The sequence below is a fragment of the Microplitis mediator genome, chromosome 8, assembly GCF_029852145.1.
Source record: "Microplitis mediator isolate UGA2020A chromosome 8, iyMicMedi2.1, whole genome shotgun sequence".
NCBI lineage: Eukaryota > Metazoa > Arthropoda > Insecta > Hymenoptera > Braconidae > Microplitis > Microplitis mediator.
This window is the reverse complement of record NC_079976.1, coordinates 900,399-919,235: the sequence shown is the minus strand read 5'-3', so window position 1 is coordinate 919,235 and position 18,837 is coordinate 900,399. Positions and strand designations below refer to the sequence as shown.

At 34.4% G+C, this 18,837-nt stretch overlaps 2 protein-coding genes across 4 annotated transcripts in view; both read left to right on the top strand.

Annotated features, from left to right (window-relative positions):
* The window catches only part of LOC130672818 (uncharacterized), a 54,933-nt gene extending 42,466 nt beyond the window's left edge, over positions 1-12,467 (top strand). The window contains exons 2-8 of one of the 3 annotated variants that reach the window (XM_057477572.1): positions 636-734; positions 848-1,005; positions 6,250-6,322; positions 7,239-7,331; positions 10,430-10,456; positions 11,725-11,870; positions 11,939-12,466. In XM_057477572.1, coding sequence (XP_057333555.1) covers positions 979-1,005; positions 6,250-6,322; positions 7,239-7,331; positions 10,430-10,456; positions 11,725-11,870; positions 11,939-12,220 — 648 coding nt within the window. In that variant the 5' untranslated portion in view covers positions 636-734; positions 848-978 and the 3' untranslated portion in view covers positions 12,221-12,466. Of the gene's footprint in view, positions 1-635; positions 735-847; positions 1,006-4,074; positions 4,177-6,248; positions 6,323-7,238; positions 7,332-10,429; positions 10,457-11,724; positions 11,871-11,938 lie in introns of those variants that run through there. The other 2 variants (XM_057477571.1, XM_057477573.1) reach the window with 2 other exon arrangements.
* Positions 12,468-13,820: 1,353 nt separating this feature from the next.
* Positions 13,821-16,294, top strand: LOC130673128 (N-acetylgalactosamine kinase). The gene is made up of 8 exons (XM_057478063.1): positions 13,821-13,970; positions 14,232-14,383; positions 14,468-14,641; positions 14,708-14,909; positions 15,045-15,153; positions 15,233-15,550; positions 15,697-15,892; positions 15,970-16,294. The coding sequence occupies exons 2-8, from the start codon at positions 14,244-14,246 to the stop codon at positions 16,139-16,141; spliced, it is 1,311 nt and encodes a 436-aa protein (XP_057334046.1). The 5' UTR covers positions 13,821-13,970; positions 14,232-14,243; the 3' UTR covers positions 16,142-16,294.
* Positions 16,295-18,837: the final 2,543 nt, after the last annotated feature.

Here is an 18,837-nt window from a genome sequence, read left to right as displayed (position 1 = left end):
TTCATTCACCCGTCTAAGAATTAACACGCGACTGGTTTAATTCATTTAAACTCCGTTACACACTAGTGTTAAATAGTAGTCGGAGTTTGTAAAGATTTATTCTTAAAATACCCAAGAAAATACGGGCAACTTGCTTACAGCTTACAGCTGTTGGTGTCTCGTCATCCAATCTTCACTCACGTTCCTAAACCCATTTATATTTGTAACAAGACATATTAACCCCTTAATCATCAGCGTTATTTTGTTGGACAGCCACAGGCTCACAGGGCATCCGACCTAAGATGACCTTTACAAAAATCCACTCGCTTTATTTGAGTTTTTTAATTTTTATTGTTCAAATATCGACTTTATTGACTTTAACCTGCAGTAAATAAGTTTACGAGTCATATATTTTATATAAAGTTTCAATGAAACCGTAAAATTTTATTGAAAGAGACCGAGAACAGGCCAAAAATCGGCCGATAAATTGAGTCGGACTTTTTTGGGCCCAATTATTGGTCACATTTCGATCTCGCCAGTTTCCGGCCTTGGGTCTTTTTTCGGCCGAAAAAAATTTTATTATTTCTTTGACTTGAAATTTTGTACCCAGAAATTGTTTGAATTGCAAATTAAATTTTGAAAATTTGTACCAACAGACGGCATTACACTGGGCAGCCAAGCACGGGGATGAAAACATCGTCAAGTTGATTGCCGGGACCTACAAGGACTACATAAAGAGCGTAAACGAGACAACGGTAAGCTCATTAACTATGAATCCAACTGATAAAACAATTAATCTAGTGATCAGTCATCAGTGAAATCCTGAGTCAGTTATTTTACTACATATATTTTCTCTTCTCTGTTGCAGAACGGGGTGAGTTTTATTGAAGGAGTTTAAGTAAGAGCTAATTTAGTGCTTGGAGGTTTAAATAAAGGACGTAGGGCGCGGGCGGAGGGTGGGCTTTCGAAGCAGGCTGAGGAGACAGCAGATAGGATCAGATGCGTGTGGTCTCTGGGTTTGCTCCGGTAAGACTTATATAAGCCAGTGCTTGAGATAAAGAGCGAGAGAGAGATTGCCGCTCGTTAGCGGCTCGCGACAAACACCGTACCGGTATCGTCGTGCTTTTATATTATATATATATATATGTATGTATGAGTATATATATGTAGGTGATATAGGTCGATCGGTAGGTTGATCATTGAACAACCGATACTTAAGAATGATTTATTGCCAAGGAAATAAAGCTGGTTATTGGACTTGCGTTTTATCATATTTAATTATTGCTAACTAATATACGATGATTAATATTCATTATTATGATTTGTAGGTTTCTTTGTTTATAGTCATTTATTATTACTTTTGTTCGATATCAAAAATTCAATCCAACTACACGCTGATAAAATTTAATTGTAAATACGATTGACTGAAATTGAAAAAATCGGTCTGTCAGTTGATCCTGCGGGCCAGCCCCAAAACTTCCCGCTGTTTTCGAGCTCGTTGAGCTCGAAAACATTATTGTGAATACATTTTCGAGCTCTTCGAGCTCGCAAATACTTTTGTATGCCATTGTTTTGTAAAAAACCATTTTATAGCATTTCCTTCTCCCATGATATTTCGCGAACGAATTAACCGATTTTGATAGTTGGGGTGGCAATCGACGCGTTTTATCAAGTTCTGAAGCTGATCAGATTTTGAAATTGATTTATTCAGCCGTTTTTGAGAAATTTCAAAAAAACCAAGGAAAAAATTTTTTTTGAATTCTTTCGTCAACGATTTCTCTTGAACGAATGAACCGATTTTGATGGTTGAGGTGGCATTCGACGCGGCTTATAGAGTTTTAGAGCTGATTAGATTTTGGAATCAATCCATCGAGAAAATTAAAAGTTATCCAAATAAAACATTTTCGAAAAAATTTTATTTTTGAAATATCTCTGAACGCACCCTACCGATTAAGTTCAAATTTTTACGGCTTCAAGACATTAACAAGCCGCGTCGAATGACACCTCAACGATCAAAATCGGTTTATCCGTTTAAGAGTTATGAATATTTACATACATACATACGTACGTACACACATACATACACTCGGACATCATCGTGAAATTAGTCAGAATAGCTTCCTAGGACCTCGAAACGTCGACATCTGATGGAAATTCGATTTTCGTAAATCGGACCGAAACCAATAACTTCCCGAATTTTTGAAAATTTACAATTTTCTTAGCGGGAAATTAAAAATTAAATGAAATATTAGAAGTCTGAATGCAAGCTGACTAAGAATCGCGCAAGTCACTGGAGATCTGAGTCAAATAAATTTAATTTATTAACTTCGGTTGACTGAAGGGTTGATTTGTTGACAACGCGTGATTCCGGCACCTAATTCTACCCTGGTTGGATTCTTTCCCTAAAAAAAGTATAAATAAAAATAAGAAAGATAAAAAGCCGTTGGGTCTCGGTCATGTAAATCCGCTAATTTCCGTGGGACATTAATTATCTCGTTACACTCGGAGTAAACTGAACAGCAATGCGCAGTACGATACAGATACAATGGAGTGTGCTATTCTCCAGTACTTGCTCCCAGTAGCAGAAGCAGTAGCAGTAGCAGCAGCCTGACGTCGAGTTTATAAAAAAAAAAGGTCCCGCATTCCTTGTAGCCAATTATCGGAAGAAAGCTCTTACTCTTTGCTTTCTTCAGCCGTCTGCTTTTACCCCACACTCATTCATTTCTTAACTCGTTCCTCGTTACCCATCAGTTATCCCTACCGCGACCCCAATAATATTTTTAATGCATACCAGCAAAAACCGAGATAAGAGACCAAGCAGACCAAGACAAGAGTATTTTGTATTTTAAAATTTATTATTTAAAACATCACTTATTTATATTGTATATATATATAATACATCGGAAAGACCTTAATCTGTCACCAATATATACCCGGGGACCTTTTATCCTTTAGTCAGCTTATCGTCAGTCAGATCGGGTTGGATTTAATCGCCGGTTTAAAAAAAAATTAGCCTGGAGACCAACACAGCTCTGAGACTCTGACTGCTCCAGTCTCCCTTCGGTATTATATAGTCGAATAAGAGCGCCGCGAAAGAGTATATAAGCCGTGTACCGCGCCGGGGTGGCGCCTGTGCTCCATAGAAGCGTGCGACAGCCACGACAATGCAATCTCTCGAGTTTAATACACGAGCCCGCACATACTGCCTTCGCTTACTCGCTCTCCCTCTTACCTCAGCGCCCCCTACCTCTCGGCAATAAAAACCGCAGGAAAAAACTTTGGAAAAATTTCAGCTCGACTCATTTAATTATTTCGATCATCGACTGCAACAACCTCACGTGCAATTACTGCAGCCGAGGAACAAAAAAAAAAAAATATGAAAGACTGAATCCAATATACGCGAAAATCGAATGATTTAATATGTCGTAAAAAAGGGGTGGATTAAATTGAACGAGTCTGATATATCCACTTGTGGATGTGTGTAAAATATTAAAATTGAAAAATATCTTGCCGATTTGATATACCGAGGGAATATTGCTGGCCAGCTGTCCTATTCCCGAGGACAAACTCGCGCCTCCGTAGGAATAAAAGAGAGCAAGAGTTAGAGAATAAGATACTTTTATTTTAAAGTGGGTGGGGGAGCGTCTGGCCGGGGAGGATGTGACGAATGAGTGTAACGTAACAGACAAGAGAAACTTGAAGGGGTTGTAAAAAAGAGGAAATAGGATAAAAAAAGTAAAATAAGTAAAAGAAAGTCGCGATATTGTTTCGAATCTCGGGTGCACACGTTTCGGGACAATGCTACTTTAAAATATTGTCAAAAGTATAAAAAGTTACATACACAGATGTATATACTTGGGGACAGACTTTTTCAAGAGTATATATATATATTTATAGATAGATATATGTGGATATGTGGAATGAGCAGAGACAGAAATGGAGTAAAATGGGTATGTTGTGCCACTTGCCGTGGCTCACACACGTGTCGCCTGACTATTGCCAATGAAATGGTCCCCGTATCACACTAAAGAGGGTGCTTTGAGAGTAACGTCACCCCCACGGAAATATACTTGATAGTGTGCAGTGCAACACACTGACAGTATAGTTTTCATGTTGATAGAAGTGGGTGTGAGTGTGGTGGTATCGCTGGACTTTAAAGTAAATGAAAGTGATCCCCCAATGGATCTCGTGCTAAGGGTGCATATGCTGTCTATTTTTTATTTTTAAACTTTAACGCGACACGATTCTACTGTCGGGTACGTGAAATGCGCGTGACAGATTTGATTAGTATTGTATTCGTGTTAAGCATGAACACATCGGTGTAGAGTTAGTTTTTTTTTATGTTCTTTTGATAAATATAAAGTCTGGTCAAGTTATAAAATGGAAACACTGTTGTGTAGTATTAAATTTTTTTTTAGACAAACTTGGGATTTATGATTAAAATGAATTGGAGTAAGAGCTTAATTTGAAAAGAATTTTTTTTCTAGAAGATGTTTATTAAAGTCTACGGAATTAAATAAGAATTTTTTTTTGTAGGAACTTGCAGAAAAAAATTAAAAACGAGCAGAGTTTTATATTGTTGACAAGTTTTTACTTCTTAAGATCAAAAGGGTGTGCATTTGTAGTAGCAACGAGTACTTGAAAAGACCGCGAAATTTAAATTTGAATAAAAATTTTTTGTACTGAATGGCAATAAAAAATTTTTTGATTAACAAATGAGCACTTTTATGGAGGGTGTGCATCAAAGGTGTGCACTAGAACAAACATATAAACACTTTTAAATCTCTGATACTAAAAATAAAGTACAATTTAAATTTTATTACTGTAAGTCAATAATAGAGCACAATAACTAAGGGTGTGCATTTGTAATAATACCGAGTACTTGAAAAGACCGCGAAATTTAAATTTGAATAAAGTTTTCTTGTACTAAATGGCAATAAAACATTTTTTGATTAACAAATGAGCACTTTTATGAAGGGTGTGCATCAAAGGTGTGCACCAGAACAAACATATGAACGCTTTTAAATCTCTGATACTAAAAATAAAGTAAAATTTCAATTTTAAAACTGTAAGTCAATAATAGAGCACAATAACTAAGGGTGTGCATTAGCAGTAACACCAAGTCAATGCAAACACCGCGGAGTTTGAATTTGAATAAAATTTTCTTGTACTGAATAGCAATAAAACATTTTTTGATTAACAAATGAGCACTTTTATGAAGGGTGTGCATCAAAGGTGTGCACTAGAGCAAACATATGAACACTTTTAAATCTCTGATACTAAAAATAAAGTAAAATTTTAATTTTATTACTGTAAGTCAATAATAGAGCACAATAACTAAGGGTGTGCATTGGCAGTAACACCAAGTCAGTACAAAGCCCGCGAAATTTAAATTTGAATAAAATTTCCTTGTCCTGAATGGCAATAAAACATTTTTTGATTAACGAATGAGCACTTTTATGAAGGGTGTGCATCAAAGGTGTGCACTAGAACAACCATATGAACACTTTTAAATCTCTAATACTAAAAATAAAGTAAAATTTCAATTTTATTACTGTAAGTCAATAATAGAGCACACTAACTAAGGATGTGCATTAGCAGTAACACCAAGTCAGTGCAAAGCCCGCGAAATTTAAATTTGAATAAAATTTTTCTATACTAAATGCCAGTAAAAATTTTTTATATAAAAAAAGGAGTACATTTATGAGAGGTGTGCATCAAAGGTGTGCACTAGAAGGAACATACGAATTTTGAAAAGTATTTTACAGTAAATTAAAATATCCAAGTGAATAAAATAGCAGTCTAGTTAAGGGTGTGCATCAGAGGTGTGCAAAAAATAGGATCGTATACTAGTAGTAGTTTGTAAGATTGTTCAGCAATAATAAATATAGCATAAAACACAAATTCACACGGCCTTAAGATCAACAACAATAAAATGATAGTATTAACTCCTCATTGTTTCTTCGGCCTTAAGCCTCATCATCTATTAAATTTCTTCTTCTTCTTCTTCTTCTTTTTCCTCCTTCTTACGTCTTTACGTATCACCCGAAGGCACGCAAGGACTGTAAAACCTCATACAATAACACTACTCTAAATATAAAGTAGACTACATAATATAGAGTAACAAAGGAAATGGACGTGTTTTATTGTTTATTATCCAAACAAATCTGATAACTCCTCATTCCTACTTGTTTACTATTATTACTATAATAATAATTATTATTATTATTATTATTATTATTATTATTATTATTATTATTAATTTTTTAGGGATACACGGCGTTACACATCGCGATGCAGTTTGATCACGAGAACATCTTCAACCTCCTTGTCCAGGTGTACGGTGAGTCCGTCATACTCGTCGTCTTGTTTCTGGCATATGCAAATTATCTTATTGCCTCGGCAGTACCACGTCCCCTGCTCCTTGCATATAGATCCTTTATTTTTTATTATTTTGTTACTTTATTTATTATTTGAGTATCATGCAAGAGGAACATTGGGTGCGGCCGATGTATAGTATTATAAACAAACGGAATATGTTGTCGTGTATTTCAAAGCATTTGCCGACAAACGAACACTTTGTCATCGATTATGCAACCTGACAACCATTATTTATATTTATCGGCTTGCTCATATTTTATTATTATTGTTTTATTGTTAATCTTGTTCATATTCAATTGTTTTAAATAATTTGTTTCAACAAGACTTGTTACTTCCTCGGGAACACAGCGTTCATTTTTAAAACCGGCGGGAAAATATTTCACTTTTAAATTTACCCGCCCATTGAAAAAATCGAAAAATTATCACTCATATTTGCATATCAACCGGAAGTTGTGACGCAGTAAAATTACCGTCGGGGGCAAAATGGTCATCCATAATTTTTCATAGAAAATTTTTTTCCATTACAATTTTTCTCTAATTTATGCAGTTTACTGTTCCTAGGGGTAAAATGGTCAACTCAATTTTTTTTTTAATTTTCAAAAATCCAATTTACTCTTGAGGAAATAAAATTTTTTTTTTGTCTCTAAATTTCGAAATTATTTTTTAAATAGAAAATTTTTTTTTATTTTATTTGCAAGTAAAGTTAAAAATTGAGCATAAGCTTCATAATTCACGTCTCTATTCGCGTCCCTTAAAATGATGAATTTTTGATTTTCTATATTTGCAATCAGGTCATCAACTTCTTGAAATACACATCAATATTTTTTATCACTACGGATTATTAAATTTTTAATCAACTTAAAACTATTTAATGACAGGTGCAAATCAAGAGATTCGCGACCACAGCGGCAAAAAAGCCAGACAATATTTGGCGGCACAAGAAGCCGCAGTCAGTCAAGATACCTTTCGAAGTAAGTTTTGTTTTTTTTATTTAATAAATGAATATTATTTTTACTTGACAAGATAATTTTTTTAGCAACAACTGAACCCAATGGGTCTTAAAATTTTTATTTGCTAGAGTGTCGCGAACTCACTGACTACAGATGCGCGTAATATTTAACGACCCGATAAATGTATCGGCGACTTAGCATACAGACTGCAGACAGTTAATAAATATGAGTAATTTCGAGTATAAATTACTGTAGAATACAGAGTAGATGGGGACGGGCTCGCGGTGGATGGATTAAGTGAGCTCGTGTAATTTTCTAGTGCAATATAACCAAGCAAGCTCTCTGGGGCTCGTATGTCGATATGTTCTCATTTGCATTTTATTTAACTGCAACCCTTCAAGTTGTGTAGTTTATTTTATTTATTTATTTAGTTCACTTTTTTTTGGTTCAAATTTTTATAAGCGAATGATTTAATTGGTGTATGGTTTTAACTTTGTTTTGTTTGTTTATCACATCTCGATAAATATCTATGGGGTTTTTTTGTTGGAATTTTTCTGTTGTAGGGATTATTGCTGCTGCTACACTCAGGCAAGTTAAGAAACACAACTCTGATGCTAATATAGTAAAGTACGCTTTTATAATATATCTGCTAGTTTATTTTATTTTATTTTATTTTTTTTTAATAACGTATCAATGTTTCTTAGTTTTATTTTTATGCATTTTTTTTATTATCAAATACTTCCAAATTTTTAATTTAACACTTGATCTAAAAATTTTCTTGAACAAAGATTTTGAAATATTTACTTGAAATACGGCTTTGAAAATTTACTTGAAATAAAATTTTTGAAAGTTTACTAGAACTGTAATTCATAAAAATTAAATTGAACAAATATTTTGAAATATTTTCTTGAAATACGGCCTTGAAAATTTACTTAAAGTAAAATTTTTGAAAATTTACTGGAACTGTAATTAATCAAAATTAAATTGAACCAAGATTTTGAAATATTTACTTGAAATACGGCCTTGAAAATTTACTTGAAGTAAAATTTTTGAAAATTTACTAGAACTGTAATTAATCAAAATTAAATTAAACCGAGATTTTGAAAAATTTACTTGAAATACGGCCTTGAAAATTTACTTGAAGTAAAATTTTTGAAAATTTACTAGAACTGTAATTCATAAAAATTAAATTGAACAAATAATTTGAAATATTTACTTGAAATACGGCCTTGAAAATTTACTTGAAGTAAAATTTTTTAAAATTTACTGGAACTGTGATTAATCAAAATTAAATTAAACCGAGATTTTGAAAAATTTACTTGAAATACGGCCTTGAAAATTTACTTGAAGTAAAATTTTTGAAAATTTACTAGAACTGTAATTAATCAAAATTAAATTAAACCGAGATTTTGAAAAATTTACTTGAAATATGGCCTTAAAAATTTACTTGAAGTAAAATTTTTGAAAATTTACTAGAACTGTAATTAATCAAAATTAAATTAAACCGAGATTTTGAAAAATTGACTTGAACAAAGATTTTTAAAAGTTTACTTGAATGAAAATTTTAGAAATTTACTTGAAGTAAAATTTTTACAAATTTACTAAAACTGAATTTTTTCAAAATAAAATTGAACGAAGATTATCAACGAGTAACTTGAAATAAGAATTCTACTAATCCACAAACTAAGACTTTAAAAAATAATCTTGAGCCGATTTTTAACAATCTATTTGAACTAATACCAGAAATTTACTTGAACTGAATTTTTCCAAATTAACTTGGTCTAAGATTTTCAAAAGTTTCTCCCTAAATTTTTCCAAAATTTACTTGAACTAAGATCTTACATCTCCAGTTTTTCACACTTTTGAATTCTAACCTCAACTACAGACCTCTTTTACCCCAAACTAGTGAAAAATACTTGAATAAATGAATTCTCTGCCCAAATACTCTTCAACATACCACTAAAACTATTTTCCACCGACTGATTTCCCGAGTCCCTGAATAAAATCTTCCGCTTCCATTAATTAAAAGCAACTAAAAACTGCCAATTAAAAATAAATAAATGCTAGTAATAAAAATCCTTAAACAGTTACTAATTCATCTTCCCCAAGATCTGAAAAAGCTCGAATAAATTTCATTGTTTTCCCCTCATCAGGCGTTAAATCTTTAAAAAATTTATTAATATCCATTCTTGTTATACGTTTAATTATCATATTATCTACTCCATTCTATACACACTTAATTTTTTTCCTCGCTATTAACATTAGCTCCCCTTACGGCTTATGAACATCAAAACTAATGTACACAATATAATAACACTGCTAACTAAACGGCTCACCTACTGCCTATTAACTGTCAAGTGCTTCTTACTATCATTATTTTTTTCTCTCGCTGATAGGAAATAACAGCAAGTGTTTTATTTAAGCTAGAGCTCAACCAAACAAACGGTTTATTTTTCCTCGGTTTTTTAATTAAAAATGCGGGGGCTACCGTATTAAGTATGAAGGCTTTGCTTGAGAGAGTGCTCACATAATATAAGTAAGCAAGTAAGCATATAATGCATTAAAAGGCGCACAAGCTTTTAATTTATTTCGACTCGTGTGCTAGTGATTTAATTACCTCGAGGGGTTCATTCCATTCGAGGTAATTAGCTCTATCATTTCTATCAATTAACCAGCCAGGCATTTTTCATTGCGTTGACATGTAAGATCCTGATGTCTGTGTCTATGTCTGTGTGTGGATTGTCTGCACATGTGATCTCATTCCATTTATCCTTTATTGTACTTAACAATGTTTCTCATGAATAAATCATATTCGGTGGTTTTTTTAAAAATAATCCTCCTGGAGGAATTATAAGCGAAATTAGAGCAGATGACGGGTGTATGATGTAATGCTCTATTTACAAGTTACACGGGAAAATAAGTATCTCGTTTGTAAAATAGTGTCGGCTGTGGCACTTTGCCGGGTCTTACACTTAAATGTACACCGTGACTATCTTTTATGGCCTGGCCTCTCGCCTCTTAAATCCTACCTCAATTGCCCTTATCTAACATTGTTCTCTGTTGAATAATTATTATTGATGGTTATCTTTTAATTTATATTTTATGTCTTACTTTTACAGAAATAAAAGCAAGGAAAAAGCACACAGGTAAGGGTTTTCTTTTTTCGGTTCTACACAGAAAAAAAGAATTTCTTGGCGCAAGAAATATTTTGTATTATAAATTGAAGACAAAAATTTTTCTTGGCTCAAGAATTTTTTTCTCGTCTAAAAAATTTTTTTCTTGTTCCGAGAAAATTTTTTCTTACCCCAAGAAAAGTTTTGTTTTCACTTTATAATAAAAAAATTTCTTGGGTCAAGTAAAAATTTTTTTAGAACAAGAAAAAATTTTTTGCGCCAAGAAATCCTTTTTTTCTGTGTATGAAGCTCGAGGTATTTTTATTTTATCAAAATTATAAAGCGAAAATAAAAAAATATGAAATTTTAATAAAAATCTGGAAAAATTTTGTAGGTCTAATTTCGATAGATCTTCTTAGTTCTACTCAATTTTGAAAGTGTGTCGAAATTATGATCCTGAAGTTAGCAGACATCTATTTATTTTTGGATTTTATTTGAGGCGGTAAATTTAAAAAGAAAAAAATTTGAAAAAATTGCACCTGTAGTTTGTAAAATTTTTTACATGTATATATTTTTAGTTTTTATTTTTTTGTAATTGATTTGTTGAAAAAAAAAATCCGAAAATTTTGAATTGTCTGCTAACTTCAGAATCATGTCGAAATTTCACGATCCTGAAGTTAGCAGACAATTAAAAATTTTTGGATTTTTTTTTGAACAATTAAATTTGAAGAAAAAAAGAAATAAAAATATGCACATGTAGAAAATTAAAAAAACCATAAGTGCAATTTTTCAACATATTTTTTTATTCAAATTTATCATTTTTAGACAAAATCGAAAAATTATTAGACGTCGGCTAAATTCAGTATCATGAAATTTTGTTTTTCTATAAACTTGAAATTGATGTTGAGATCAAAATTTTGAATTTTATATATTCGATATTTTGTCTTTTACTATTTTTTGTCAATATGAATATAAATGTTGGAAAAATGAGATTTGAGGTCTAGATAAAATGCACTATTGAGATAAATATTTATTTTGTTACAAGTAGAGAATTTGGTTGCTACTTTTATTGAAAAGAAGGAAAAATTTCGAAATTTTGAAAGCTGGCGTAAAATTAAAAAATTTGATTTTTGAAATCTTCATCTAAAAATGCATTTCATTAATTCGTTGTTTAAAAAATTTTCCTAAAATTTTCTAATGCCACTGGCACACGAAAAGTCAAATTTTCCATAAGATCATTAGAAGAAATGGAAATAAAAATTTCTAATAAAAAAAAAAGTATAAAATAATATTTTTGACAGAGAAAGATCTTGGTTTCCTGCGAATTGGCTCCCTGAACGTCCGCGTGAAACGTACGACGGAGGCGTTCAGCCAATTCTTGGGTGTAGCAACTAGTACCAACAACGAGAAAATCCACAAAACTTGGGGCTCTGCTGACAACATCCAGGTAAATGATCTCTTCCTTCAAAACCTCTTCCATCAAAAGTTGAAAACTCATTTCATTTTAAAATTCAGGAGCACAAAATGATGCCGCCGCCCAAGTACGCGCCGATAAAAAAGCGCAAGAGCAGACGCGCCCAAGACTTTACGTCCCGTCATCAAGCCATAAGCCAGCCGAGTACCCCGTTACCACAGAACAAGGGTGTCGTCGCCAACAAAAGCCCTAAACTTAAAAATAAACGGCCGTCTTCCACAACCGCAGTTACTCAAACAACAGCACCTGCAATAACGCACGACTCCGATTCTGATGGCGCATGTGGGTTCGATTCCGCTTGGCGTGGATCCGCCCAATTATGAAAATATTTATATCTATTTTATTTATTTATTATTATTATTGTCAATTCTTTATTTATGTCAACTTTAATCCTTCCACTCGTATGAGATTATTAATAATTACTATTAATTAACCTAAATATTGAGAGATATTGTAGTTGAAATTCTAGATTATTGAATTTGTAGATGTACAAATTTTTAGGGCAATTCTGTCTACTAATAGAATCAAGTAAAGAAAATTTTTTATCAAGCAAATAAATAAATAAATACAAAATCTTCCTATTTTTTGAAGTCATTATTGAAACCCTCTGGTGTCTGGATCGGTCATTAAGTTGAGAAGCGAACTGGGGGTTGCCAGAACAGTGTCGGGGTATGTGCTTACCGGAAGTCCTCGTCATGACCATGAGGTGGTACGCAGTTGCGCGGAAGAAAAGGGGGCGCTGCTGGTCTGTTCTTCGGATGATTTCGTACCGACTGAAAGACAACGATATTGAGAAATTCTCATTTATTGACTTCGGGATGAGGTGACGTCCTTTATAACGTCAACCAGTAATTCAATTTATATTTTCTTGTTTAACATGAAAACCGCAAATGTTAGCGGATGCTAAATGTTCCGGAGAAATTCTATTGACGTTCTGTGAAAAATTAGGACTCGCTGCCGATGATAAAAAGAGAATGTTAGTGATTGGGGACTGCCGTCAGAAGGGAAAACTTCAAACTATGCTCGAAAACAGCGGAAAGTCTAGGGGCTGGTCCGCAGGGTCTACCGATAGACTGATTTTTTCTACTTATTTTCGAGCCCCCGGATACAGTAGAAAGGATTTAGGGACAATCGATCCGCGAAAAAAAAAGTTGGTGCTCGGTCGACCCCTCAGAGGGCCACTTTTGTGCTGTGAGATACTGTATGCCTCTGGAAACTTCTGAGAATTTTTTTTGGCCATGAATTGAATTTTTTCTGCTCATTTTCGCGCCCACGGATGAAGTAGAAACGATTTAGTGACAATCGATATTCGAAGAGCTAGAAAATGTATTCACATCAATATTTTCGAGCTCAAGGAGCTGGAAATTAACGGGATGTTTTGGGGCTGGCCCGCAGGGTCAACCGATAGACAGTTTTTTTTTGACGCAGCAGATCGAAATCTACGCCCCTACAAATGTTCAAACCGATTGATTGATTTTTAGATTTTTTAGACCCATTCAAGTCAACAGACTAGGGGCTTTTTTCCGCTTTTTCGAGGTTCGAGGCCACTGCAGAGGATCCTACGCAATATAAATCCCAACTCTTAGAGAAGTTGTCACTTAAAAAAAATATTCAGGACACTATTATTGTCAAATCTTCTTTCAAATATTGCTATTAGTATTTCCGAGTTACAAAAGCGGGCATCTCAGCCTTCACTTTCGTGAAAATCCATCCTCCAATAAATCCTATAGAAAATCAGGCCTTGCTGTTGATGATCGAAAGGAGTTCAATCCCGACTTCTGACTTTTCTCACTTCTGAATTTTCTATTCTACCCCCCAGTATCTCCCCATATATTAAATCCCTTTCAAATATTTCCGCTCTGATTTTCGCGCCTGTGCAAGACCACCGCGCATCTTGAAATATTTTCTCGCGCATCTTCCTCCGCGCAACATCTCGCGCATCGTTCCCGTCAGGGTCACGTATTCCTCGCATACTCAACAACAACGAGGCTTCAATAACATTGATAACGCGTCTGTTATCACATCGACTCCAATCAAACAATAGCCTTCCAGCCACACATCGTCACTTTTCTCGTAAGTAATAACTTCCGTCCTCTCTAAATTATTCTTTTCTACCACCAGTTCCGCTTACAATCAAATTCACTATTCGTTCATCGTCTATCCATTCAATCTATTGATTTTGCCGCGTTTTCTTGAATAAATTACAAGAAACTTAAAAATCTACTCATCCAGACTGTCATTAATTTCCAATAAAATTAATCTCTCCACAAAAATTCTTATCAGTCCATTTCCGTTCTTCGTACTCCATTTATTTATTAATTTATTTTTATTCAGACGAACATTAAAATGAACAAATCTGCAGACATGGAACCCGTTGAAATATCAAAGCCGGATGATGTGTTGAGCAACAGACTCGACAAGTTGACAAAACATTTCGTGTCGAGGTTCAACTACAAACCGCAATTTTTCACAAGAGTACCCGGGAGGTAAGTCTGCTCTCAATTACCTCATAAATTACTAGAATCAAACCCACGAGCTGAATAAAACCACAAATTCTCCACCTTCTGCAGGGTAAATTTAATTGGCGACCATGTCGACTACTGCGGGTACCCGGTCTGTCCCATGGCGATTGAGCAAGACGTTCTCTTGGCAGTCGGAAAATCAAATTCCACTGGCCTGCACTTGACTAACGTCGAGAGCGACAAATACTCCGACTACGATTGCGATTCTCTGAGTGATTGCGGGTAAAATTGTAATTGAAGGGATCCAGTGAGTGCTGGACTTTTTGGTAACTTGGTTTTATTTTTCAGAGACGTTCTGAAGAAGACCAAAGACCCTCGTTGGTACAAATATTTTATATGCGGAGTCGTGGGCGCTTTGGAGGAAATAACTGGAGACAAATCTCAGGGTATCGATGTCGCAGTCTGGGGAAATATTCCACCGGCTTCGGGTTTGTCTAGCTCGAGTGCTGTCGTTTCCTCAGCTGTCCTCGCTATGACTCATGCCTTTGACGTAATTATTTACTGGTGTTATTATTCAAGTTTTCTTTTATTGCTTCAGACAAATTCATATTTTTTATCAGCAGTAATAAATTAAATCTCTCAAGGTCTTCAATAAGCCGTAAATATTAAAGACAATTTTTTTCAGTGTCCAATGTCGAAAAAAGACTTGGCTCTTTTAAGTGCCCGGGCAGAACGACACATCGGGACTCAAGGCGGAGCAATGGACCAAGCAATCGCATTCCTCGCGAATCCAGGTCTGATCCCGATCACATCAGATCCATCCTCTGCTTAACTGAAGTCCGTTAATTAAAAATGAATTAAATGACTACTCAGGTGCTGCCAAGTTGATCGAATTCAACCCACTGAGAACGACAGATGTCAGACTCCCCGAAGACGCGGTCTTCGTTATCGCCAACAGCATGGCCGAGTTCAACAAAGCCGCCACAGCTGAGTTCAACACTCGCGTACGTGAGTGCAAGTCAGCTGCGCAAATGATCGCCAAAGAGAAGCTGGAGAAGTGGGATAACGTCAACACAATCGGCGATCTGCAGAAGGAACTCGGGACCTCTTTGTCCGAGACCTTGGAGATGGCGAAAAAAATTCTGGTTGACTACCCGACGCTTTTTAAACGGATCCAGCATGTTTTGAGCGGTACTTTTTTTTTATACAAAGCTATCAATATTGTAAACTATGACTCCGATCGCCCGGTTCCCAGGCAGAATCCTAACGGGACTCTTTTAAAATAAACGGTATTTCTCTCTGAAGAAGCTACCAAATGGATATTTTATCTATTTTAGAGGCCGACAGAGTCCTGGAGTTCAAAAGCGTCTGCCAGAGTTCAAAAGACGGCCAACTAATCCGGTTGGGAAAATTAATGAATGAAAGCCATCAAAGTCTACGCGATCTCTATGAGTGCAGTCATAAATCCGTCGACCTGCTGGTGGAAACGGCTCTGGAGTGCGGAGCTCTGGGGGCAAGAATTACTGGCGCTGGGTAATTTTCTTTTTGATAAATAAATTTTTTTCAGAAAATTTTCTACGAAATTTTTCTCACTTGCTGGTGACTTGCAGTTGGGGAGGCTGCGTCGTGGCCTTGACGACCAAAGATAAGGTAGAGAGCTTCGTCAAGGATCTCAAACAGAAATTCATAGCAATCAACGGAGCGAAAGCGGATCAGGTCGAAAACGCGATTTTTGTTACCGAACCCCGAGCGGGTGCTGCCATTTATGAAACTCGTATGTAAAATTACCTACGGGTATTCAAAATGTTCATTGTTTGTATGATTTAATTTATACGGGACATATTTTTATATTTATATTAGTAAATATATTAGCTCAATTATTAAATTATATTTTTTGAAATTTATTGGGTAATAAAAACACTTGATAATAAGAAATGGAAGCTATTGACTTTTTTTCCAAAGGCATTTACCATTTGCTGGTAAATTTTATCTGTGAGTGATGTAATAAATATTTTTTTTACTTACGATCCATAGGAAAATTTCATTAGATTAGAAAATTATATCCAGAGGTAAGTAATTTTATCTTTTTTACGCCCGAAAAAAAATTTTTCGAGAAATTTCTACTTCTTTACCCTTGAAAAAATTGATTTTCTAATAATTTCAGTTTATTTCCCTCGAAAAAAAATTTCCATTACTTTTTTCTTTGTCACACTCGAAAAAAAAAATTTTTCAAGATTTTCTGTCTCAACCCTTAAAAAAAATTGTCGAGAAATTTCTACTTCTCTATCCTTGAAAAAATTGATTTTCTAATAATTTCAGTTTATTTCCCTCGAAAAAAAATTTCCATTACTTTTTTCTTTGTCACACTCGAAAAAAAAAATTTTTCAAGATTTTCTTTGTCTCAACCCTTAAAAAAAATTTTCGAGAAATTCCTACTTCTCTACCCTTGAAAAAATTGATTTTCTAATAATTTCAGTTTATCTCCCTCGAAAAAAAATTTCCATTACTTTTTTCTTTGTCACACTCGAAAAAAAAAATTTTTCAAGATTTTCTTTGTCTCAACCCTTAAAAAAAATTTTCGAGAAATTCCTACTTCTCTACCCTTGAAAAAATTGATTTTCTAATAATTTCAGTTTATTTCCCTCGAAAAAAAATTTCCATTACTTTTTTCTTTGTCACACTCGAAAAAAAATTTTTTCAGGAGTTTCTTTATCTCTACCCTTGGAAAAATTTTTTTTCAAGTAATTCTAGTTCTGTATTCCTTGAAAATATGATTTCCAAATGATTTCATCGTTGCTACACCCGAAAAAAATTTTCAAGAGGTTTCATTGACAGCGCACTTGAAAAAATTTTGTTTCAAACAATGCGACATGTTTTCTCCCGGAAAATTTCCCAGAACAAATAAACAGGAAACAATAAAGGACAGGGTAAATAAAAAAAAATCTGGATACCATTGAATTTTATTGTCCGCCAAGGGTTTTCGATATTTAAATCCATAAACAGCTTATTGCACTTTAATATATATTTATCTGAAACCACACTCGCAATCCCCCTATTGGATTCCGCTCAGCAGTTTTCCAAACATCCACTCACAATAATTACTCATTCTCATTACATTGCATCATAATATTATAATAATAATAATAATAATATTAATAATCATTAGATCACATAATACAGTACATAATACAATACAATACATAATACTTAGTACAATAAAAGTCGTTATCCATAAATATATACAACTTTTATAATATTTCTAATCGTCAAAACATCAATAATTAAAAAACTAAAAACTAAACCATTACCGTCATCCCCCACTTTCTGTTCCACTTCCCTCCAGCAAACATGGACTCTGATTGGTAGCAAAATCGATTAGCCCACGCGCACTGTAGAGGGCGTGGGAGAGCTTTTTTACAGTCTCGCTCACTTCGAGCCTTATCAACTCCCTTATCGTCTCTCCCTCTCTCTCTCCTTCTCCCTCTTCCCTCTTCCCCAGCAGAGTTGAATATTTAAGCTGGGGAGGATTGGGGCCACGAATTTCCCGAATAGGAATGAGGGTTTCCCGCTGGCACCGCCTACACAGCCAGCTCTAACGCAAGCTCTGCCACCACCACCACCGACATGACAACCACCCCCGCGTAATCTTTAACTCGTCAAGCTTTATTCACCATAGCAACCAGAACAATTCGCCAACCCGCGACGAGGTTATTTTCCCTCTCTCTCTTTCTTACAGCCGCTGGCTTACCAGCGAGGACTTTTCTACTTAGTAGTGACAGCGAGTGGGAGTAAGACAGACTGAGACAAAGTGGAGGTTGCATTGGATTGGAGTTACAGACGTGTATTCACATTGATTTTGCCGACTGATACCACCAGCTTGACTTGCGTTAATTCGAATATGCCTTACACACAAACCCCTTTGCTTTAGCCTTAAACATTTATTTTATTACTGACATTTTACTTTTTTCCTGCATTCACACGGAATTTTTCACCTGTCAATTTTTTCCTTACGCAAAATTACGGGCCGCCTATCTAATTTAATCGTTATTAAACCCCGTTCGGAGTGTCGGACGTACATTCATCATCATTTTTTTTTTTATTATGTATATATTAGTTTTTTAAACGTGATATTTGTGTACATTGTTCGTCGGCTCAAGTAGACGATTGGTTTATTCTGTTTTTAATTAAAAATCTTTGTGATATTTTTACATTCATTATTAACATTTTCTTTCACTTAGTTTAGAGTGGAAAATTTATTGGAGACTTTAGAACTTGGTGAGAATTGATGAAAAAAAAATTGCTTTTGATTTTTCATTTTAGGGGTTGAAAAAATTTTTGAGGCTTCTAATAACGTTTAGGTGACGTGGAAAGGATTTTGGAGACTTGAAATCATTTTTTTGAGCCTTGAAAAGTAATCTAGAAGCTTCAAATAATTTTTTTAAGCTTTGAAAAATCATCTAGAAGTTAAAATCAACTAT

Bases quoted from the DNA above. Each gene is read 5' to 3' on its own strand.
- LOC130673128 (XM_057478063.1), top strand. From the start codon at position 14,244: ATGAACAAATCTGCAGACATGGAACCCGTTGAAATATCAAAGCCGGAT. The intron at 14,642-14,707 runs GTAAAATTGTAA...TTTATTTTTCAG, and splicing joins GATTCTCTGAGTGATTGCGG to AGACGTTCTGAAGAAGACCA. The intron at 15,551-15,696 runs GTACTTTTTTTT...TATCTATTTTAG, and splicing joins GATCCAGCATGTTTTGAGCG to AGGCCGACAGAGTCCTGGAG.